At 38.7% G+C, this 23,615-nt stretch overlaps 1 protein-coding gene across 1 annotated transcript; it reads right to left on the bottom strand.

Annotated features, from left to right (window-relative positions):
* Positions 1-1,626: 1,626 nt before the first annotated feature.
* SUSD2 (sushi domain containing 2) lies at positions 1,627-22,481 on the bottom strand. Its single transcript, XM_008494848.2, has 15 exons — positions 22,385-22,481; positions 20,009-20,213; positions 18,792-18,943; positions 18,146-18,313; positions 17,738-17,912; positions 16,112-16,313; positions 15,176-15,261; positions 14,616-14,884; positions 14,243-14,386; positions 12,860-13,015; positions 11,675-11,923; positions 10,465-10,737; positions 9,862-10,044; positions 4,036-4,126; positions 1,627-2,269 (listed from the first exon to the last, which is right to left on the bottom strand). The coding sequence occupies exons 1-15, from the start codon at positions 22,449-22,451 to the stop codon at positions 2,200-2,202; spliced, it is 2,490 nt and encodes an 829-aa protein (XP_008493070.2). The 5' UTR covers positions 22,452-22,481; the 3' UTR covers positions 1,627-2,199.
* Positions 22,482-23,615: the final 1,134 nt, after the last annotated feature.

Below are 23,615 nucleotides of genomic sequence, written 5' to 3'. Positions count from 1 at the left end.
TCCTTTCCTCCTTCCCTTCTTCTTTCCTTTTTTTTTTTTTTTTTTTTTTTTTTTTTTTTTTTTTTTTTAATGTCAAAATATGTAGTCCCCCTTAAAATGTACAATATATGAGCCTGCTCAGGTATTTAGTCATTTGTCTATCAAATTCTGCTGAAGTTCTTGATTCTGCTGTGAGCAGACATGATTTTGCTGACACTATATACATGCATGTGTGTGTGCAGAGGCTAGGGAATTAGAGATTGATGTGACGAGAGAGTTAGTGAGACCATACAGAAAGAACAGCTTGTGGTAGTGCGTGTTTGTTTTTACCTCTTCTTTATTTCTGATGATATAAGGGGAATAATTATAATTAGTAGAAGTCAACTGTGTATTTGGAATGGCATACATATTTTTCAGGAGCATCGGAGTTGTAATGCATTTCATAAAACCTATTCTGATGTCTGAGCTACTGACATTAAGCGCTGCTAGCATTCTTTTACAAGTCAATGTGTGCATGCAGCACTTCCTTGTGGTACATGCTCTCTATCAGCACACAAGACATGACAACTTTGTAGTTTAATTACCCACAAAATTCTCACTCTAAGAAACGGGACCCCACTGTGTTAGCCATTCATCTAATTTTTATTCAATTTTATCTGGCATTCTGTTCTGCAAGGACAGTGGAGCAGAGAAGGCTTACAATTTTTTAACATTCTATTGGTCATGAAGTTCACAAAATCTAGTTTGTATATCTCCAAAAGACTGGTCTAGTCTTCCAGTACTCCTAGGCAAAATTGCCTTCACTGATTCTGCTGCCTATTTTCTCCACTAAGCAGCTGCACACACACAGTTGATCTGCATGTATACATCAGTTGCACTCTTTTCTAAATTGCAGCACACTGGTAATGGGCAGCCCATTTGTTGCCAAAGATAGTTCCCCAGTATTCCTTCCATGTTCTTTTTAAAAAAGATTTTTTCTTGCTGTTGTAGAGAGTTGCTTGTATTACCAACTTACCATTGTTTGTATTCAAGATCAGTCCTTCTCATTTTGTAATTTTCTGCTTGTGGTTTGTGGTCTCTGTTTACAAACACAACAACAGCAACAGCAATGGCAGCTAATAAGTAATGAATGATTTTATACTTCATAATATATTGTCTGAGGCATTTCTTTTGACTTGTTTTGTTCCCATCATGTTGTAAAACCTGTATTATTTCTCTCATTTACTTTCCTGTATATTTGTAACATATTTTGTCCTTGCTTTTTGAAACCACCATGATTCACAGTAGTTTTATGAATTAAAGATCCTAGAAAACCAGGCCAAATGTCCTGCAAAAGTTCTTTCACTATTGAAAGGAGTTGTACGATACAGAACTGACTTTATAAACCCTTTGGGATGTAGGCAAAAGCAAAGTCTGATTTTTTTGGGTAAAAGGATTCTGTATACGGTAGCAGTTCAGAAATCACTTTTAATTATGATAATGAAACACTGTAACACAGCTAGATATTAAAAAGAAACAATATTCAGTTATTCAAAGAAAAGCAAGTTTGGAAAAATATTTCCACAGCAGATACCAGATTTCTTTGTTTTGAAGATACTCTAACCTTTTAAAATTGGGTCAGAACTGAAACAAAAATGTCACTTTGTGTCTGCATTCAGAGACTTGCCAAAATGTAAGAATGCAATCTTTAAGTATCAGTATCTTTCCCCTTCTACTAGAAAAACCCCTGCAAATTCAACCCAGTTTACTTGTAGTATATCTGACTATACATCCGTTTTCACATCTATCTAAATCACCCTTACACGGCCCAAGAGAAGACAAATATAACAGCTAGCAGTGTAGGCTAGGATTTTTTGCATCTTTACCAGCTGTCAAGTGAAAGCAGTACAGAGAAATAATGAACTTCTTGATTTAGTAAGAATTCTGGTTCTACTGGCAGAGATGTGACTGTTAAAAGAAACGAATGCCTGTAATTTTGAGTGATGCTTTCAGAAGGACTATCCTTTGTTTGTGATGGACAGTACCCTGAGCCTGCTGTGATGTAATCCCATGAAGCTGGCTAACATTTCCCATATAATTCAACACTCATCACATTGAAAACAGAAATCAAAAGGTAAGCATACTGTATAGAACATTGCTTCTATTTCAAAAATCTGTCTATGCTGCTGTGGATGATTTTATCCTCTGCAGTGCTTTACGGGTGTTTCATAAAAAACTCCTCTAGGATTTAATTATTTCTTCTTCAGGTACAATTGGAACTTCTGAAACAAGTTTCTGGTTGTCTTTGTGTCTTTGGAAGGAAGGACAAAGAAAAAAAAAATTCTTTAAGTTATTGTTTAAGTAGTTACTATGATGTCATTGCTTAGCTCAAGGTGAGAAAAATATTTGGTTAGATAAATTTGCACCAATTTTTAAAGTACCAGTTCTGTGTAATTGAAGTGCAGACCTCCAAATTACCAGAAGTTGTGACTGAAGGATATGTAGCACTCCTATTTAAGCAACATTTGATGAAATTAGAGAATACCTACAGTATGTAGGACTACTTCTTTCCCTTCTTATATAAAATGTAGGACTCATCATAGGGTTATATTTATCTTAAGCTCCAGAAGAGCCTATGGTAGATGACAGACTTTCACAACTCAGTAACTGTCTAAGCCTTCCCCAGTTAAAATTTACCTGATCAAAATTTGTTACTGCTATACAAAGGACTGCATCCTCAATTGCTATCCAAATACACAGCTCTCATGAGTGCTATGGACTTTATTAAATTATCTCAGAATTTTTTTCAGAAATTATAAGCTTTAGGTAGCATATGAAAATTACCTACGCACTTTCAAACTGTACAAGAGTTTGGAAGGATTGATGGCTTAATTTTGTGGGGTTTTAAATTAGTTTTTGATGTACAATTATGATCTTAGAGTAGCAGTTCTGTAAGCTGCTCCCAAGTGTGAGAAGACTATGCAGCTCTAATAACACTGTTTTAAACCAGTTGATTTTATATGTGGAATCTAGTGTGTGTAAAATTTGGCAAACACAGGAGCTGTTCTTTGTCTGTGCATTTTTATATATGCAAAAGAAATTAGTTGCTGCAGTTATCTACCCTGGGTTGTGTATCCACAGAGTGTGATGTATAGGAAAAAATGCATATGTAATTTAAAGGCAAGGGGTAAAACTTAGCAGTGTTTCTGGCCACAGTTAATAGACACAGTTAATTGATGACTGATCTCCAAATCAATGGATTTTATTTGCAGTGGTGGGCATGGCTGTCAAATTGGGTTCTGTTTCAAGAGTCTTTGCAATTATGAACCTGTTAGAAAGGCATGCAGCTGAAAATGTGTTGGTTTTGTTTTGTTTTTTTTCTTTTAAAGTGTCTTGCTAGCACTGGCTAGCAGAAGGAATTAAATACAGACTACAGGAAATCATAAAAACCTTTTAAAATAAAGGACTAAGCTCTCTAAGAAGTAATTTGCTGGCCACAGAACATTTTGTAGAGATTTCTTGTAGAAAAGTAATAGGTTTTATAATAAGTTTATTTCTGTGTGGTAGGAAGTTTCCAAGAATGGTCAGCAAACTGGTGTATCTTTAAAATTCTATTCACTTCTTTGGCACAGGAGACTTATAAGCATTCTCTAGTCAAATTCATGAATGTCTATAAGTTGGAATAAGTTCAGAGATATGTGGCAAGTTACAGAAATATGCAATGCATTCCTTAGATGATACATCAAATTTACCTAACGGTATCATGAGCACACCTGTTCTGAAACCGAACACCTTTAATCAGGTAGCCCAATCACTCTGTAAATAAATTATTTTGACCAAAAAGTCCTGTTTCTTCTTAATCATTCATGTTTGTGTGGTCTGATAATACAATTGCAACTTTGCTTCAAAATCTCCCAGTGGGATACAAGGACCATTCACTTAAGCTGCTTTTCATAAAAGACAGCAGCAGGAAACCATCATGTTTGATTTATTTGTCATTGAGAAAAATATTTAAAATGATGTCATAACATTTACTAGTTCTTTAGTAGGTGTGTTTTCAGTTCAATTGAGTCTTACCTCTGCTTTCTACATAAGAATGCCAGGTGCACTAGGACTGCAAAACCGACTACTCCAAATACGCAGGCGAGAAGAATTACTTGTTTGATACCTGAAAAACACAGACCAGGCACAACAAAACCAGAAAACATTGATAGATATCTTCATATCTGTTTGAATGTAGTAGTATGTGACAGCTTTTTAAATGGTACATACAATGTAGGTTTTACTATTATTTGTATTTGTGGAACAAACTGGTAAAAAATAGGAACTTGCATAATTCCTGCATTGGACGGTTAGGGCAGGTGGTTGCAATAGCCCTTCTAACACAAAGAAAGAATGGCTAGTGGTTAATATGTAGTCCATTTCATGAATGCATAGTATTTCTATGGAACTGTTAATATAAACAACTGACAACTTTTTAATCCGTTTTCAATATGGTTCGATTGCTTTAAAAATTGCCCCTATTTTGGCGTGTTGATTGCCTCTTCTGCTTAATGCTCTGTCTAAAAGACCAAAAGTGGTTTATCAGACATGGGTACAGTGAACTACACAAAAGAGTATGAACATGCTAAAAGTGTTAATTCCATAACTACATAATAAGGACACATGAAAGATAGAAAACAGAAATGAAAAAGTTTATGAGTAAAAAAATCATACTCTTCTGAACAGTTGGAGGTTGCCAGTTTTTTCACTTTCCTACTGATGTAGGAGAGTGCCTGCAGGTTGCTGTATGGCTCTGGTGAGCAACAGAAGCTAAAGATCTCAAACACATAGCTTACTTTAACAAGTAAGAGGATTGGTAAAAGTTTAGAAGATGCGGCACCTGGAGTGCACTGTCTCAAAGAAAAGTTCTTCCTGAATTTGTATACTTTTCAGGAAAATATCTGCTGGAACACTGCTGCTGAAAAACTTCAAGTTTCACTGTGATAAATCTTTGTCACAGGCTCAGTGTCAGGCTAAAATAGAAGTGTAGTTCCCTGGCTCTGAGACCCTGTGGTACCCCAATGTCCAAGCAGATTCAATTATCTGCCCTTTTTCTGCAGCTATGCTTATGTTAGCACTGTATGCATGTACCAGGGACCACACAGTCCATTTTGACATAAGTGATCAGTGGTTCATCTGAGCTTTAATGCATCTTGGCTGCATTTTTGCCAACCCTTCTTTCCATCACTTTGTCATGCCTGCAGGAAGAACAGCCTAGCACACAGTGAGGCAGAGAGATGTTAACAGATACTTCTGTGATCCTAGAATAGATAATTTGGTTTCTAATTTGGCTTCTATTGAAGTTTTAAGAAAGAAGTAGCATACAATAAACTGTTTCACAGGCATTGGTCCTTCATCCATTAGCTTCCATACAAAGCTCAAAACCTTCTGTTTGGGTTGCACACACCTTACAGGCAGGTGCCCTGCCTCTGTTAAATGATGACAGCCCTCCATTGGCCATGGTAGTTTGGTCCAGTGGTGCTTTGCCTCTTCTGCGAAATCTTTGTATTTAATTTATAATACCAGGTTATCGTTTGTTGGGTTTTTTTTAAAATATATTTTGCTGCCAGTCTCTTGGAACCAGTAGGCAAACAACAACTCCAGAATAAGAATACCTAATATTTTTGGCATCCTTATCTGAAAAAAAAGTGAAAGACTTAAGAGATTTCTGACAGCTTTCTAAAAAGAACTGTATTTACACAGAGCCTGAGCCTGGAAAAGGAAACCTAAAAGTAGGAAGAAGATGGGGAAAAAAAACCCAACAACTAAACTAAAAGTGAAAGAAAGAAGAAACCAGATTGCATTTAACACCACCAAATTATCATCTGTCACAAATGGGCTATACATATATACATTGCCAAGTTTTTATAATTTTTAGCTGCAGTTTAGTTCTTATTTTGCTAGATTCTTGCTTTTGCTTTTGCTGGGAGGTTTATTTTTGTTCCTCTATGTGATATTCTGTGAAGGGAGATTGCTGTGGCACTGGCAAGACTTGCAGCTGGATTGTAATGAGAAGCATAGGAAAATAATTATTATCAGAGGACTTCCATGGAAACTTTAATTCAAAAAGCAAAACTCAAAAGCAGCAATATGCAGGCCCCACAGCATAATTTGTTTTTGAAATTGCAAACACAGAAATGGATTTCGCAAAATAACTGGTATTCAGTTTTCTCATTTCCATCTCTCTTCCTACCCAGTTTTTTAGTCCTTGTGCCTTTATTTTAACCATCTTAGCTTTTGAAAAACAGAAATGTACTGCAAGTAAAAAACCTTGGTGGTATGCATTACAGTGACTTAATCTGATGTGCCACTACACTGCAACAAGTGTAAGAGGCACAGCACTGTAAAGAATTATCACTGGAAGCTGAGAATGATAAAGGGCGAGACACTGTGTTCCTGACCATCATTAAAGAAATAATTTGAAAAAGTGTTTTATTAGTTCATGCTGTAAGTAATAATATGACCACTAATCAGAGTGGCTGGGTCAGTGGTCACCCATTCAGGCATCCAAAAATTAGAAGTGCTGTCTGTTGATCTTGTTAGTGTATTCCTGGGATCAAGAAGGCACTTTCATGGCACTTGATAAAATGGATGTTGGTGAAAAAGCAGCATGTTGCTGTGTAAAGAGGAAAACTGATCTGGGGAGCAACAGTTTTGGACAACATGAAGACATTTTCTGTACTTACTTATTTGAGAATCAATTAATGGAAACTGGCACTGGATTTCAACTTAGACCAGAGGTGGAAGTGTATCTAGTGGAAAACAAGTACTAGCTGTCCATACTATAAAAATGCTAGAGGTCTAGACATAAGTGAGAGAAACTTTGGACTGCTTATCCAGTCTTCTCTAGAGAGTTGTGGACCTGTTGATAAAATACCCTTTTATAGAGACTGCTATCCAGCAGTGAGTGTCATTATTTGGGCACAGCAGTTAAAAAAACAAACAAACAAAAACAAACAAACAAGCCAAAAGCCAAACCCAAAAACAAACAAAAAAACCCTGTGTTTGACACTTTTATTTTATTTTGATCAGTTGTTAGTATTGTCAGTATCCTGCTGCTTTGGGCAGTATTGCTGTACACCTAACTTCTTGAGGCTGGTAAAAATAATTTTTGACTTGCATTACAAATGAATCTCAATCCCAAATATCCAATAGTAGGGGAGATCTTTGTTTCAGTTAGATGAATATAATTCTTCTACACCTTGCTGTTCGTTCTCATCTTTCAGGAAACCCTGTGCTGGAAAATACTGTGGTTTTTGCTTGCTTACCCATAAAACTGCAGCACATCTACCTCATTCTGAATGCAGTTAATCTCACAGTATCTTTTAGCTCCTTCCCTCCCATCTCTCAGGGCTGGCTTTATGCCCCCCTTTCTCTACTGTAAATGTCAGCTTCCAGTTTGCTTATTGAGACTGACTGGCTCCAGTCCAGTTTGTATGTGGTTGATGGCAGCAATGGAAAAAATTTTTTAGCGTACAGCTTGGCAAAATGTTTTGCCACTGACTTGTAAGATCTGGCCTTACTTTGTAAAGATTTTATTCCTCTCAGATTTTTAACGATGATTTATTATTACTCTGAACTATAAAGCACACTAAATTATCTGCTAAGCTTCTGAATCTCTTGTATTTTTGACAGTTAACTGCAGTACTCCATGTGGCCTGACCTATTACATTAAGCAGAAGTGATTTGAAATACCTCTGCTTTCACGCTTGGCAACATAGCATTGCTACTGAGATAGGCCCCTGTTAACACAATCAGTTGCATATTAACCTCTAACAATGGCTAGTCTGAGAAAACATTCCATAAATGTTCACTCAGCTATTTAAAATTAAACAGTATTCCCTGTTTTGTATGTGCACATGTTCAGTAATTATTTATTATGCTGAAGTCCACAGTCTGCTGCTCAAACTCGCTGCAGTTCATCTCACAGATACCACGGAACTGCGTTGGAAACTAACAACTAAATGGTGCAGGCCTATAGAGGCTGATAAAATGTTTCAGCTGCCAATAATTTATTGCTGATGTGCTGTGCACTTTCCACGTTGGAAGGTGGTTAGAATGGAGAATCTGTTTATGGGAAATACCTGATGAGTGCTTTTGGGAACAAATAAATCAGCATTGAAAGTGCTTCAGCATACCATGTGGCCTTGCATCACCCTGGTGCTTTGAAACGTTGCCACCTTGAGGATATGTGGAGTGTACATGGTGTATGCATGAATCAAAGTGGAAAATGTTAGAAAATACTGGGCAATTTCCTGTAAATTGTACAGACAATTGTAACTGCTACTAAATTCAAGAGTCCCAGGTTAATTGATAATCTAACAGTAGTGATAAAAGAGGGGTTATAAATTTTTTATACTAAATACTATTATTCACAATAATTTTGCTGCTATAGAATAGCAATGAAGTTTTGAGATAACATAATCCTTTAGAACAAGAGCAGAAGACTTAAGCATGGGCTGTGTCTGCTGTTGAATCACAGAATGGTTGAGTTGGGAAGGAACCTCTGGAGGTCCTCTTGTGCAACTACCCTGTTGAAGAAGGACCACACAAAGTTGGTTTCCTGGGATCCTGTCTTCACGGCTTTCGAGTATTTCAAGAGAGGGACACTCTACATCCCCTTGAGGCAACCTGTGCCAATGCTTAATAACACTGTCAGTAAAAAAAGTCTTTCCTGAAGTCAGGAGGGAACCTCTTGTGTTTGAGTTTGTGCCCTTTGCCTCTGATCCTATCCCTGGGCATCACTGAAAAGAGCCTGGTCTGTCTTCTTTGCACCCTCCCTTCAGGTATTTGTACAGGTTGACAACATTCCATCCACCTCTCCATCCTGAGCCTTCGCTTCTCCAGGCTGAACAGCTCTCAGCTCTCACAGCTTTTCCTTACAGGAGAGATGCACAGCCCCCTAACCATGTTTGTGGCCCTTTGTTGGACCCTCTAGCATGTCCATGTCTCTTGTGCTGAGGAACACAGCACTGGACAGTGTAGTGCAGATGTGGCCTCACCAGTGCTGAGCAGAAGGGAAGGATCACCTCCCTTGTCCTGCTGGCAATCCTTTGCCTAATACAGCCTGGGACACCATGAACCTTCTTTGCTGCAAGGCCATACTGTTCGCTTGTGTCCATACGGCCCCTGGGTCCTTTTCTGTAATGTTTCTCTTAAGGCATACATTTTATAATGTGTGACTTCATAATACACCCCTCAGATGGCTCAGACTAGTTGATAGGTGTTTACCCTAGGTAATGAAAACAGTCAAAACTGTACTAATGATGACAGAATGAAGGATGACAATGAACGGTTGGGGGTTGTGCCATCATTTGTACTTGAAAAATATCTTAAAATATGTGGATACTGAGGGATTTCAATGCTCTCTAGTTCTCAATATGTATGCAGGGATTATATAAAGCTGCGAAAAGAACATTACATTTACATAAGAAGGTTGCATTAAAATAATGCCCTAAGTAAGGTTTCTTTTTGTAGCCTTTGTGTTACGGCACTACTTTCTGCTAAGTACTATGCTTTCCTGTTTTTCCAAGACTGAGTTTGAAATTTATTTTTGGTCACCTGCTCAAGAAGCACACTTACCAGTTTCTTTCAGTCCAACCTAAAGAAAGGGAACCATGTAGTCCTAAACCCTTAGAAAGAGTACGTACATTAAATAAATAAATAAATAAATAACCCTCACGCCACTCTAAGCCACCTGTTACTTAGATTTAAGCATTAGCCTTCCCAGAGCAGAGATCTCGTGTGCAATGTCTTCCCAAGTAAGAGACCCTGCTTTTGTCAAGGGGTATCAATGGGTACTGAGATGGCCTTGTTTATGATAATATTTTTTATGTCAATAAAGCTTAAAAGGAATCAGACCTGTTCTCACGATGCAACTGGCTGTGTCTCCAGACCAGGCCCCTGTTACTTGGCAGATTCTTTCCTTTGACCCAGTGAGTTCATAGCCCTGATTGCAAAGGAAACTGATGGTTGTGCCCAGCAGGTAGTTAGTTCCATTCTTTATTCCATTAGTTGGATGATCCAGCCAGCCACAAGAGATCACTGGTAAAAGAAACATATCTAGTTAAATTATATTGGATTTGTTCTAGCAAATCTCCATAACAATGAGTCAAATGGCTTTTTAGTTGTAACTTACGGAAAGACAACATTTTTAGGCTAACTGAAAGGCAATACTTTGCCTTTTTTTTAAAATTTTTTTAATTTTTATTTTTAAATCCAAGGAAGACAGGTGAAAGCACAGAAAATGAAGATAAGTGGTAGAGTAGTGTAAGAAATGGAAAGAAATTTGTTTTGTGTTTGTTTAAGTGTCCTACCAGTGCAGAGTTTTCCAGGTACAAGGGCTGTTCCTTCCAATGAGAATGTCTGCAGTTGCATGAACTTAGAGTTGAGGAAAGCCTTAACTATTTAGATACCCTGCAGAAAGAACTGTAGTGATGTATGCTTTGTGGAAGGTTTTATCACCTGGCCCTAGATTTTCTGTCAGCAGTTTGTGATACTGATGAGATAGTCTTGTAGAATTTCCCACTTGGAGACTTCTTGTTGTCAGGACATCAAATCTGCAGAAGGGGTCAGATTCACAGAGCGAGACCATCTCTTTCACCAGGGGATCAGCGGGGTCTTCATGTGGAAAGAACACAGGCTGAAAAGAAGCATTGTGTTTTCCTTCATAAAAGAAATTCTTCAGTAAGAACTCGGTGTCATAAGTGAAGAGAGAAGTTCCATTTTCAACAGCCCCTTGGGAAACAGAGAGAGATTCGTATGTAACATTGCCTACAGATCTATACCAACTTGTTCTACTAACCAAGTGCTTATTTACGAAAACATAGCTAGAGCTGTAAGAGATCCTTCCACTCAATATTATTTTGCTTTTCATATGTAGTATCTTAACTTAAAACTAAAGTTAGTGTTTGATCAATTACTTAAAATTATAACTAAGTAAATGTGTACCTGTGATTTTTATGTAAAGGAGGTTTTAGATGCCTGCTGGCAAAACAGTGATAAAGTAGTACCTCAAACAGAGCAAGCTAAGCCACACATTACAAGCAATACAAATGCTGATTATGCATGTCACTAAATCTGCTGTGGCCCTGCATTTCATTTTCATTCTGCTAAATGAACTTCTTGAAGTAGAAGCAGAGAGATTTTTCAGTCTGATCTGAATTCTGGAGTATGGGTACACTGTGCTTGATACAGAGATCAGGTGGTAGCCAGAGGGTATTTTACTTCATGCTTCTGGCCCATGTGCTAACTTGATGTCAGGAGAAAAGCTAATCAATCAAACGCTGGAGATTATAGATATAGCATCCTAATCACTTCCATTACCTGACAACAGACATTCGATTACACCTCCCCTACACAAAAAAGTGTGTATTTTAAAAAAAAGGTACAATTATTAAATTGTAATTTAATAGATAATTTTTTTAAATTACCAGCATGGCACTTAATAGAAATATTGCTAATATTCTGGAAAAAGATAGCTGACCCTGGCTATTGCTACAATCATTCAGCTACGTAGATTACCCAGTTGGGTAAAGAAGGGTATACTTCTTTTACTGTCTTCTTTTTTTCCAGTATAGCTTACTTATTACAGACTTAATTTACTTGCCTTTAAATCACAAGCTGTTTTGTATTTGTTTCTAAAATGTAATAATAGACCAGATAAATTGCTTACAGCTGGCTCCAAACTCAAACATCTGCTGGGGACTTGCATGAATTGACATGGTGGTTTTATTCTTGAAGGTATACTCATCGTCTGTATTGCCATTCATGACCCCAAAGAGACCATGTGTGTTATTGATAAACTTATCTGGGAGCAGGACTGTCAGGGACAGAAAACCTCCGCTTCCCCTTATTTCCACTCCAGACCCAGAAGAGAACATCACTGTGATGTTCTGGTCAGCTGTAGAATGGAGAAAGAGACCTGTAATGATGAGAGGGGGAGGGAAAAAATGGCTAATCATCCATAGTGAACAGATTATTGTGTCATCAGTTTTAAGAATTTTCATAAAAGTTTTCCTCCCTTCCACTCTGGTCTGCATTCTGAGAAGCATTTAAAGGGAGGCCACACCTTCATACTTACAACAGCCATAAGATGGCTACTATAAAGTAGTAGCAAAAAGAGGCCCACAGTTGATCATGAGCTGCACTGACTTCTGTGGGTGTCCAAGAATAGAACCTTTAAGATGAGATGATCTCATCAGAAAGTGACTGTGAACTGGGAGCAGTGCTCTCAGTGGTCACAGGTTTGTTTTGCTTTTTGATTGCCTGGTCAAAATCTCCCATATTTAGCTTCTTCTCCAAGCTCCATCACTGTTCCTTTAATATTTTTTGTTGTTGTTCCTTCCTGTATCTGCTTCTGCAGCTTCTTGTCAATGTAGTCTCCACTGCTTTATTATATTTTCAAGGCATTTGAGCAATACTAATTGCTAGCCACAGAAAACTTCCTGTGCTGAGTGGGAGACTTACTGTCAAAATTCTAGTAACGTTTAGAGTATTTTTGAAAGTGGGGTTATAGAGACTAATCAAATGATCACTCCCCTGGAGGGAAAAGAGTTGACTTTTCAAAGTCTTTTCAGCAGAAGAATAGAGAAATAACATCAATCATCTAAATAGAGAAATAACATTAATCTGGCATTAACTGAATTAAGGAGAGTAATGTAACAGCAGAATTAATTTTAATGAGCTGGGACAGTGTCTGTACTTTTGTTTCTTTCTTTGTGTAATTTTTGTAGTGACCTGCAGCCTGTTTCTCAAAAGGACACCGAAAAGATAGTAGAAATGCATGCATCTAGAGATGTTTTTAATTCTACATAGACTCCAACAGAATACACTAGCTTCGAAGGCTGATATTTGTAACCTTTCAGGTCCATCCAACTTTGCTCGGAGAAGCTGATGACCTTCTGGTTCAACAGGACTTCCAGATTCAGTTCCTCTGAGTAGCGTATTTCAATCACATCAGAGTTGTTCTCCTGCATGGCCACTGCAGACAAGCCTGTCACTTGAGCCCCAGTTCCTTCGAAATTAAAAAAAGAACAACACACCCACCCAAAATATCAAACATAAGATAAAGTTGATATGGAGGGTTATAATGATACAGGCAAAAAAAAATAATCCCGGTATCTCCTAAGAAGAGTTAAATATTATTTTTTATATTTGAAGGAATTGCTAAGCATGTAAATCACATAAAGCCCCACAGTATAGATCTCCTACCAGTATAGTATACAGGAAGTAGAATGTATAATGCTGAAAAAGTCTGGAAATTCTAAATTTTACATCCAGATGGCAGTGGCTGAGCTATGGAAGAAGGCTGTTTGATGTGCATCTTGCATGTTCAGTCCTGAGAGTATGGCCTTGGGGATCAGAAGCTAATTTCAGAGAGAGCATGACAAAAAAAGGAGTGCACCTTAATATAATGTTAGATACAGAAAAAACATAAACAGAAGTACCTAACATCAGGCTTTTCAAGTTATGAGAAAAACGACCCCATTCTGCTTTCTCATAGTCTTATTTCGCCCTCATTTGAAAATGCAGGTAATAAGATAATTTCCTTCTAACAGGATGGTTTGCAGTTTGCCCATTCAAATAATGGCTGCAGTTACCTCTAGAAAGCTTCTTATGTGCTAGATTTTGTTTATCAAACAAGCCAAAAGACAATCAGATCCTTTGAATTAAAAAATTACCCCCCACACCAACTTCTCACCAGACATTCTGTACTGCTAGCTCAAGGTGCTCAGAATTTTTTTTTTCCCCATCCAAATTTGGGTATGTTTTCTCAGCTCCTTCTGGGACATTTTTGTTCTGTCAACACATACATACATATAGACCTAATAGAGAAGAATAAAGCAGGGCATACATTTACCTGCTTTCTATACATCTTCAGCTACAAAACTATCAAAATGCTTCCTCTGGAAGCAACCGCTGTTGATTGATTCCTAGAACTAACCTTATAGATGGGAATATGCATGGAGAGAAATTATAATTATTTTCTTGAGCTCTTAAACACAGCAGAAAACCTTACACTGCCATTACTTTCCCCAAATGAACCCAGCAAATAATCTTTAATTAGGAAGTTATTTTTCCCCTGAACATTCTGTCTGCCTTTTGATTAGCTATAAAATGTTCACCTTTCACAAATGGTAAAAAAGCTAAAAGACTAGAGAAGCTAGGAGAGTGCTCTAAAATGCAAATGAAGCAACCTCAGAAGCTGTTGTCATCACTTCTTCCTCTCTTACCAACTTACCATTGGGAAAACGTGCCTGCTGTGTCCTCCCTTGCACTCTTAGATAAGTAATGTCAGACTCTACCAATGTATATTCTCCTGAGCCTTTGAAGGTGAAGTTCAGACCATCAAATGTGAGGAAGTGAGGATCCCCGAAAGCAGATGCTGTTTTTAAAAGCAAGAGAAATAGAACAGACAAACCACACAACCACTTCTATTTTGCTGCTAATAGATCACTAGAAACCTTCCATGGAAACTTTCTGTAAGGCATTATAACCTCACCATTGTGAGGGTATATACATATATTTGCATATATACATACATATGTCAGTATTCTAAAAGCTAGCACTGTACCAAAAAGCTACATTCCATATTGGAATTCTGAAGCGCTTACCAGCTCGTGGTGGGACATATCTCCTGCAGTCGCTGGAGGGCCGGTTTTTCATATAAAAATGACAATTTGCAGACCACAGACAGCAGTAGTAGAAGCTGATGACATCATAAAGCCAATGGGAAAAGCCAGGTATCCGGGGAGGTTTCATGAAGGGTGGTGAACCCCAGTCATGGCCTCGATCAGGTGTGCTGCCTCCTGTGGAGTCATGTGTGAGGATTTGGGTCCCTTTGGAGTCATAGCAACACTGCTGTCCTGCTGCGTACTGGGGACTGATTGAGAAAAGCAGTGAGAAGAAAGTTGTAATTCAGCTCTGTCAGTTCCATTCATATTTAGAGCTTACCCATTGCTTTTTATGGATATAGCTAACTGTTTTGGTTGCCAAGCTTTATATGATGTCTTCCTTACCCCTCCCCCCCACACATGTTTTATGACTTACGTGAATAGAAGGGAAACAATGCTTACTATGAACCTGAGAGTTAAGAGTCAGAAACCTTTGTGACTGCTATCCCTGAGGTGGAACAAGTCATAAAACAGGTGAAGTTTTGAAAAACTTTCCTTACCTGGCTTGAATGGCTCTTACACAATGCACAGCACCAGGGTGATAAGTACACACGCTCCCCTTTTCAATATCACAGCCATAATCCTTCTGAAAGATATCAATGTTTGTGCTTAGTGGGGTTCTTTTCCTATTGTCCTTTCTTTTTTTTATGTCCTTTCCACACCCTTTTTGTCTCTGACCTGTATGTAAAGTCTAAATGTATTCGTTACAGCTGTGTGTTGAGTAAGCAGAGGAAACTTTTCCCTGTACACAGTAAACTACACCTAATGGTTGGAACTTCATAACCAGGAAAGGATAGTAACAAAATTATCTTAATTTTTTGTCTCTCTCTCTCTTTTTTTTTTTTTTTTTTTTTTTTTAATGCATTTGGTACCATAAATAGGAAAGAAACTTAACCTATCTCGTCCTCAGTTAAGTGCTGTAAGTGAAAGTGTAGACTGAATGGCAATTGATTTTTCAGCTTTTCTTAGTTCCTTCTTAACAGTGAAGCTGAGGAGGAATGAAGCAGGACACATAAAATAAAGGCTGTGGACCTCAGTTCATAAATACCAGGTGGAAGGATTTGCAGCAAATTATGATATACAAGGCAGAAATGTGGCCTGCTGCTTCCATCGTGGGATATTGTCTACACAGACAGATGGACATGTAGGATTTCAAAGAACTCATCTCTACTCTTAGCTCCAGAGAGTTCAGTGCCTTTCCTGGGTGTTTTCTGTCTACCACTGGAATGAAGGTAATTTTCTTCTGCTGTGCCACAGGCACTTTTTTCATTCGTACAATCTGCCTCTGCCATCTAGCATGCTGTTTGTGCAAATTTGATTATAATTTTATTTCCTTGTAATGACTTCTTAGAGAGGGAACAAAGATCTGGTGCATGGTATTCCCTAAGCTTCTACTTGGAACCATAATAAACCAGAGAGATGGATTAGTAGCTTACATGGAACCTGCCAGTGTCAGCTCTTGCCTGTGCCAAGGTACAAGGGCAGTCTATAATTTCTTCCATGAACTTTGGAAGATTATCCTCCTTTCTGTCCCATTCTATACATTTTGCAGTTGCCCATGCAGCTGCATCATTTCTGAAGTCTTTCCCAAGGTGCCAAGCCAATGCATGCTCTGAGCTCCAGATTGATGGAATGTTGCTGGAAAAACAATAACAACAACTAAAAGAACCAAAAAATATATCTAATAGCTGAACAAACCGCTGTTTGACAGTAACACAGTATCTTAAGCATTAACTGTAAATGTGAAGAATCTTTCAACTTGCAAGTTTTTATTTCACTAGGAAGGCCACTGCTTTCTTCTTCATGCAAAAAAGCTACATAAGGCATATGATTTTTTTCCTAACTTAGAAGGTGACATGACAGCATTCAGCAAAAATACATTAATCAGAATACATGTTAGCATTTGTGATTCTGGCTTGCATGGATCTTTTTAGAGACAGGTTTTCTATTAATGTGTTTTCACCTTGTACTTTCATTTAGGCCACAGTAAAGAATGTCTGCATTCTCTAACAAAACCTAACCCTGTGCTCCAGTAGCATCAGGCCCGATGGCAGTAGATGGGGAGAAGCTATTCAGAATTGAAGTGTTCCAAAGGTACTCTGCTGTCCAACCATGAAAAAAAATTACAGGTGACGTGTAATGAAAATCCCTCCAGAGAGAAGAAAGGTTACCTTTCTGTGGATAGCAACCCCTAAATGATAAAAAAAGTTCTGATGTAATAGTAATATGTTCTGACACTGAAGGAGTGGCATTTATATATTCACAGGGGCTACACCATCTACATAAAAAACTGCAGAGGGGAAAAATTATGAAGGAATATTTATCCAAGCTCAGAATATGTGTGGAACACTTACAGAGGCAAATTACCAAAATCATGGGGAGATACCCAATAAAGCGAAAGGAAGTGGAGATAAGTTTTGTAGGAATGCAAAGGCCTGCATAGAAAATAGACACAAAATAAATGCAGAGGAAGGTCTGTGGCTGCAGTACCAAAAGTTCTACAATTAGGGTCTCCTTTACAGTTGTGACAAAATAAATCAGCAGATCATAGTTTGCCAAGGCTACTTATTTTCTTGGTAGCAGCCCACTTAATGCCATGTTTTAGATTTGTGGTCAAGACAGCTCTGATAACACAGCAATGCTTTAGCTGTTGCCGAGTGGTGCTTGAACAGTGTCAAGGCCTTCTCTGTTTCTCGTGCTGGCCGTCGGGGAGTAGGATGGGGTTGGCAAGAAGCTAGGAGGGAACACAGCCATGACAGCTGACCCAGATTTGCCAGAGGTGTATTCCATTCTGTAGACCTTCATGCTCAGTGATAAAATTGTGAGGGAGTTTCTCCAAAGCAGCCATTGCTGCGTGACTCGCTGGCATCGGAAGGTGGTGAATGATTGCCTCTGCATTACTTCCTCCATGCCCATGCCTGTCTGTACTTAGTAAACTGTCCTGCTCTCAAGCCATTTGTTTTTCTTACTTTTGCCCTTCCAATTGTCTCCTCATGGAGCAGCTTTAATACAGAGAGCAATAATAAGGTACCTCTGATAAATTAATTTTGTGATGTACTTGCCTCTGCCCATCAGAAAAGCTGCTGGGTGTAATTCTCAATATTCCGAAGTCCCATGTACTGTAATTTCCTTTAGCAGGTACAGGAATGAAAGAATATTTTCCATTATTGGGGATTTCTCTTGCCAAAGTATAAAGGTATTTCCATTCAGCCAACCAGTTTTCCGAGTAACTGTCACCTGTTTCGCAGAAGAAAATAATCTTTTTGGATGCTGGAAAAGAACAATTACTGAAAGATTGAAATTTGATGTCTCCAGCCATATGTAAATGAAGACAAAAAGCTGACATTATTGTCATGGGTTATTTGTACTTGCAGATCTCTTTTTGAGGCCTCTGTAAAAGTGACTGCGTGCTGTGCAGAGCTGTACACATAAATTACATGCATGATGAATGCACAAGTATGTCACTTCACCTGTTTCGTGGTAGCCCCAGACTTCTATGTTGATCTGGGTTGCTTCAAGTGCCTGTTGTGTCCAGGTAAGAGTTAAGTTTCCATCAGTGTTGGGGGTGCCATAGTATTGCCATTTTGTCTGATTTACCAAGGTGCACTTTTCTCCATCTGGAACTTTGCTGTGATGTACTGCATTACAGAACAGATTAAAAAGATTAGTGACATTTCTGCTTTGCATAGCTCTGAAAAGGTGCCAGTATATTATTTAGGATTTAATGGTATTTTCCCTGTGTATGTTTTCTAACAGGATACATGATACAGAAAGATTAAGCTGAAGCTGAGAGAATGCCACCCTTACTAGTATCTGTAGTCCTTAGGTTACAAGACCACAGTGCAGTTATTTTCAGATAGAAGTAGCTAGAAAAGGGAACTGTTTTGGTCAACCTCATTTTAAAGCAGGACTTCTTATGAATTAATGCTGCTGCTGTAGGACAGCAGGACTCAATTACTGTGAAAGTTTATGTCTCAAAATGCAAATTAACACCAAGGCAGCCAAAATAACTTTTCTGAGGTCAAACAGCCTGCTAAGTGATCAGAAGGGAAAGGCTTATAATTCTGCATCTGCAGAGCAAGAATATAGAAAGAAGAAGGATGCTAGGTAAGTAACCTGATAACCAAGTTCCGGAGTATGGAAATGTCAGCCCATCATCTGTAGAAACTTCAAAAGGGATGAAGCCAGTCTCATATAGCAACGGGGAGATGCAGTGGGCTTTTCCATCCTTAGCAATGTAGCCATTGGTTTTGATTTTCTGCTTGAACCTGTTAATTTTGAAAAGATTTTTCATTGTCACCACTGAATGTCTCAGTTGTGTTTCATTAAGCACCTTTGTATCATAAGTAAATCATTCCAAGTCCCATGGCTTTTACTTGTAGATGTGAATATAAACTGGAAAAACTTGTGTGTACTTTGTGCTTATTACACCAGTATGGATTGTGCTGTGTACTGCACAAATACACAAAAATCTACAAGCCTGAGATTTACTATTTAATGGGAGCAGAGGACAAGATAAGTCAGCAGCAAGTAACAAAGGGACAGCAGAAAAACAAAGGTGATGTTACAGGATTAATAAGATTACGGGGTGGCTAACGTGGACTGTGATATGCAGGCATTGCAAATTTCTGGTTTTGTGGTTCTGTTTTGCTGTTCAGTCCTGTGAATACAATGAAAGTAATTTCATAGTGTTCTAGAATTTCTGTTGCAAAGATTAACTCATAAATAATTGCTTGTTACTTAACCATCTCCTTCCAGGTAGGACTCTTGTGTAGTGTGCTAAAGTACAATTCCACCTGTGACCCTTTAGGATTCATGTGTGGTGACGGCGTAACTATTCCAAGAACTGTAGGAAGTCGGGGCCTGTCAGGAAGGACATAGTACCTTTGCTTGTCTGCACTGGAGTTTGTATTGGCTATGGTAGAGCAACTGTGCAAGTGATTTGATGTACACAAACGTGTTCTACAGAATGAATGCCTGGATCAAAAGTTCTCCTGATGAAGAACTAAAAGCTTTTTCAGGTGTTGCTAATCAGATGGGAAGGACTCCAGAATGTCACTCGGAATCTTCTGTGGAAGACGTAGCAGAGTAATGATTGTATCGTGCAATAATTAGACCTTAGTGAAATGATCCTGTGTAAAAATAGACAACATGTATTCTCAAGGGTAAAGGGTTGACAGAACCTTTGCATGTTTTGGGATTCTGAAGACTTTTCAAAGTATGTTTGCACTCCTGGGTAGACAAGTCTTTTTCTGATTGTAATTACCTATTGTTGGAAGGGGATTAGAAAGGTTCACCTCCCTTTGGCATAGGAATATACAGTTGTGACCCACCTGCATATTAGCACAGATGAGGCATTAAGAGCTGTGTTTTCAATCATGAAGTCTTTGCCTCCCATCAGAGATCCTGAGTATGGAGAAATTTGAAGACAAAATTCTTTATAATCAGGACAGCAAATCCCCAAGGACTGGCAAGTCACCTGGCAAGAACAGGTACCACGCAGCTCTCCACATCGGTGTGAGCAAGAATCATGAGCTCCTTGTTGAAAGAAGAAAAAAACATAATTAGGAATGTTCTTGAACTCTTCTAGATGTTCTCTGAAACAGAAGTTCATAATCTAAAGTAATTAACTGAAAATTAATGAAGTAGGCTGGTTATGTTAGTTCAGGAGTGTATTTAGGTGAAGGCTGTAATTTTCTGTGTATTATGGTTGCTTCATGTTGAGTAGAAAAATACGCTTTTTTACTCCCAGACTGTGCATACTTTAACCAAATCAATGGGTGTTTTTACATCCAACAGAAAGATAAATCTCCAGAGCAACCCTTCAGTGAGTGTCACTAACTCTGTTTCTGAGCAGGTCTTAAGGAAGTCAGGATGGGGTCCTGTGACTGATAAGCTTACACAGGAATCAATGAGAATGTAAGGCTAGTGCTCTTTGGTGAATGGAAAGCTAACATTAGTGACAAAGTGTGCTCCGATATGAATTTATGAAAAGGTACTGAAATTTCTTCTGCATTTTATTTGAGTCTAACCTTAATAAGATAGCTGTTAAGATTACTAGGTACACAGACATGACTAGGCCCTTGTCTTAGGCCTGGCTGAGGTCTAGCTGAACAGACCATGGATAATTACTGGACATGGCATGAACAATGGCTCAACACAAATGAAAGAGTGAGAAGTTGACAGATGTTACAGTAACACTGTGAAGAACAATCTGATCTCAAAAAACAGTTAAGGAGGGGTTAAGTGAGGTAGACCAGCTGCACAAACAACTGGGGGCACTGAAGACCTTTAGGGAAGGGGGATCTTAGAAGGGCAGTGCTGCTTGGATAACTCTATCTGTGATGCCGTGCAATGATGAGATGTAGGTAACTAGGTAAGTATCAGAAATTCTAAACTTGGTCATGGATGTAGCAAAATTGGAACGAGTGATAAAGAGGGGATGGTTGGTTTACTTAGGAGGACATAAGCAAAAGGAAGCGAGTAGTCAAGGTGGATGGTGGATTAACAGCATGGGAAAATGGAGAGAAGGGAACATAATTGGAGCCAGTCACACAAACAAGCTGCCAATCGGTGCACTTCTCTGAGTGAGCCCTGCATGTGATCACCATAACTGTTTCATTCAGTCCTGTTGCTTTTTTCTTTATTGCTTTCATGCACGTGCATTATTGCATACATGTTGTAATCATACGTGAACTTCAGGATGATCTAGCCATCAGAATACTCGCATTTTGAAGGGCCAAGGTCTGAGCTGTTGACCATGTAAGGGGCTAAGGGTCTGGGCTTGGCTACGGGGCAAGTTTAAAGCCCATGATATCATGCAAGGTATCTGTGAATGTGGCGGGCCCATGATTCTGAAGGGAGAAACTGTATTTGTGTTTTTGCTAGTGACCTTCCGTTGCAATCAGCTGGAGAGGAGGAACAGAACTGGGTGGTGTGCAAGTTTATGGGAATGCTGTCTCTGTTTATTTGGATGCCAGTAAAAGCACTGTTCTGTGTTAGCCCATGTGGCTGTCTGTGTTTACATGGGTGGGTGTGGTATGTGTACAAGCCTCTTTGCAACAGAGCCTCAGCCCCCATACTGACTGGACCTACAAATCAGAACAGCAGCATCCACACCTGTGGGACCAAGACAGGAGGAATTTCCAGAATCTGAGAGTATAGCAGATTGGGAGAGTGAAATCTACTGCATCCTACAAGCTGCTGGATTCACCTACTTCTCAAACATTATTAACAATGTATGAACAAGGGCAGAAGAGGAAGAAAGAATTTTGAAATTTTGGGGGAGTTAAGATAATCTCTCTCTGTTTTTCACTCTGCTGGCCTCCCTCCCTTATCCTGGGATAATATGTGGCTGCAGGAAAGAACAGGATTGATAGCAATTCAGAAATAAAAGTCAGGCTTCATTCTATACATGAAAATCAGCCTGTGATGGAAGTAGAAATGCTTGCAATACAGAGAGCTAGAAAGTTGTTCTGTGTCTTAAAAAAAATATTTAATGCATTCTCTAGATTGTCTGTTTACTTACAGGAAAGATCTACTTCCCTACTGGAAATTACAGAGGAAGGGGTTGAAAATTATACCATCCTGGTAAAAGCCAGATAGTGGGCCTTTGCTTTAGCAAATGATATCAGTAATTTCTTACAGCTTTATGGATTCTGCAGTTCAGAAGTCAATTAAAAGCAGCAAAATTTTGGAATGTCACTCACCTGCATTCCAAGGAGCCATGAGGATGAAGAGCGTGAAGAAAGTAACATCTATGCCAATGAATTTCATTTTTTTGTCCAGATGATTAAGATGGCTGTTCGTGATAGCCAGGGTGGCTCTTTATGATAGCTTTTGTGCCTGTCAAGGTGGAGCCTTTTATAGAAACACGTGTCCAGAAATAAACAAGATTCTGACTGTTCAAAGGTTTGTTGTGGGTTACTGAAGCGAAACAAATAGAAGGAGATGGTATTTTTCAGAGGTTATGTCTGATTCAGGAAAACATGGAGGGGACGGGGGGGGAGGGGGACGGGGTGGAGGGGGAAGTAGTTGATAGAACTCCTACACATTATTGTAGTGGTTACATTTTTCTGAAGTTGAATGAAATGTATCCTTTTATTACAAGCATTTCTACTTTAATATTCAAGACCGTGGGGTCATTGGCACAAAGTGTATCTTCCAGTTTTATTGGAGGAACTAAAACTAGGAACTAAAACTTATCAGGAAGAATGATAAAGAATAAATGCTGACAGTACAGTTTTGTTCAGGAGATAACGAGAAATTGAGAAAGCATTTTTACTGCACAGCATGTATGAGTATGAGGGTTGTGAATATGAGAGGTAAAAATATACTTTGAGGAAGGTCTGACTGAAAACAAATGGACTACAGCAGCGTTCCAAGAGAAAGACAAGGATATTCTGGCAAGGAAGTAGGGCAGAGCTGCTGCAGTAACACCACAGTGTAACTATCTGTGACAATAACAGAATAGGAAATGCATGCTGAATTTTTTAGGAGATAATTGAAAGAATGCAAGGTATACTCCACTAATCTGCTATGTAAAATATTAATTAAGAATCTCCTTGCACTTGATTTTATCTGAGAAGAATTAAGAACAGAGTAGTGTCTAGAATAATAATGGTAGTTTTGGAAAGCAAGGCTATTCAGGTTTAGAGAACTGTAACAGTAGCATCATGTAAGTTGCCTATAATTTTGGTATAGATTTCGCAAAACTGGGACCAGGGAAGCATATTGTTTATTTAAAGGGCATTCAGATAAAGAAAATTATTTTATCCTTTTCTTCTTGAAAGACTGGGCTTTTATCTGATCTGGCCTTGAAAACCTCCAAGCATGAAGATGAAACTGCACTGTCTCTTCGTACATCAGATCTGTACCTCTGTTGCATGTCTTTACATCCAGTGCTCCGTATCCTCCCACAGTGCGCTGCTACGCCTGATC

This window comes from Calypte anna, chromosome 15 (assembly GCF_003957555.1).
Source record: "Calypte anna isolate BGI_N300 chromosome 15, bCalAnn1_v1.p, whole genome shotgun sequence".
NCBI lineage: Eukaryota > Metazoa > Chordata > Aves > Apodiformes > Trochilidae > Calypte > Calypte anna.
Note: the sequence above shows the minus strand (reverse complement) of the source record. Positions and strands in the feature narration are given on the sequence as shown.

Excerpts from the sequence above, each read along its gene's own strand:
- SUSD2 (XM_008494848.2), bottom strand. The coding sequence starts at position 22,451 with ATGAAATTCATTGGCATAGATGTTACTTTCTTCACGCTCTTCATCCTC. Across the intron at positions 18,314-18,791 it reads CTCCGGAACTTGGTTATCAG|TACATCACAGCAAAGTTCCA; the intron begins GTTACTTACCTA and ends TCTGTAATGCAG. Across the intron at positions 17,913-18,145 it reads CTGGGGCTACCACGAAACAG|GTGACAGTTACTCGGAAAAC; the intron begins GTGAAGTGACAT and ends TCTGCGAAACAG.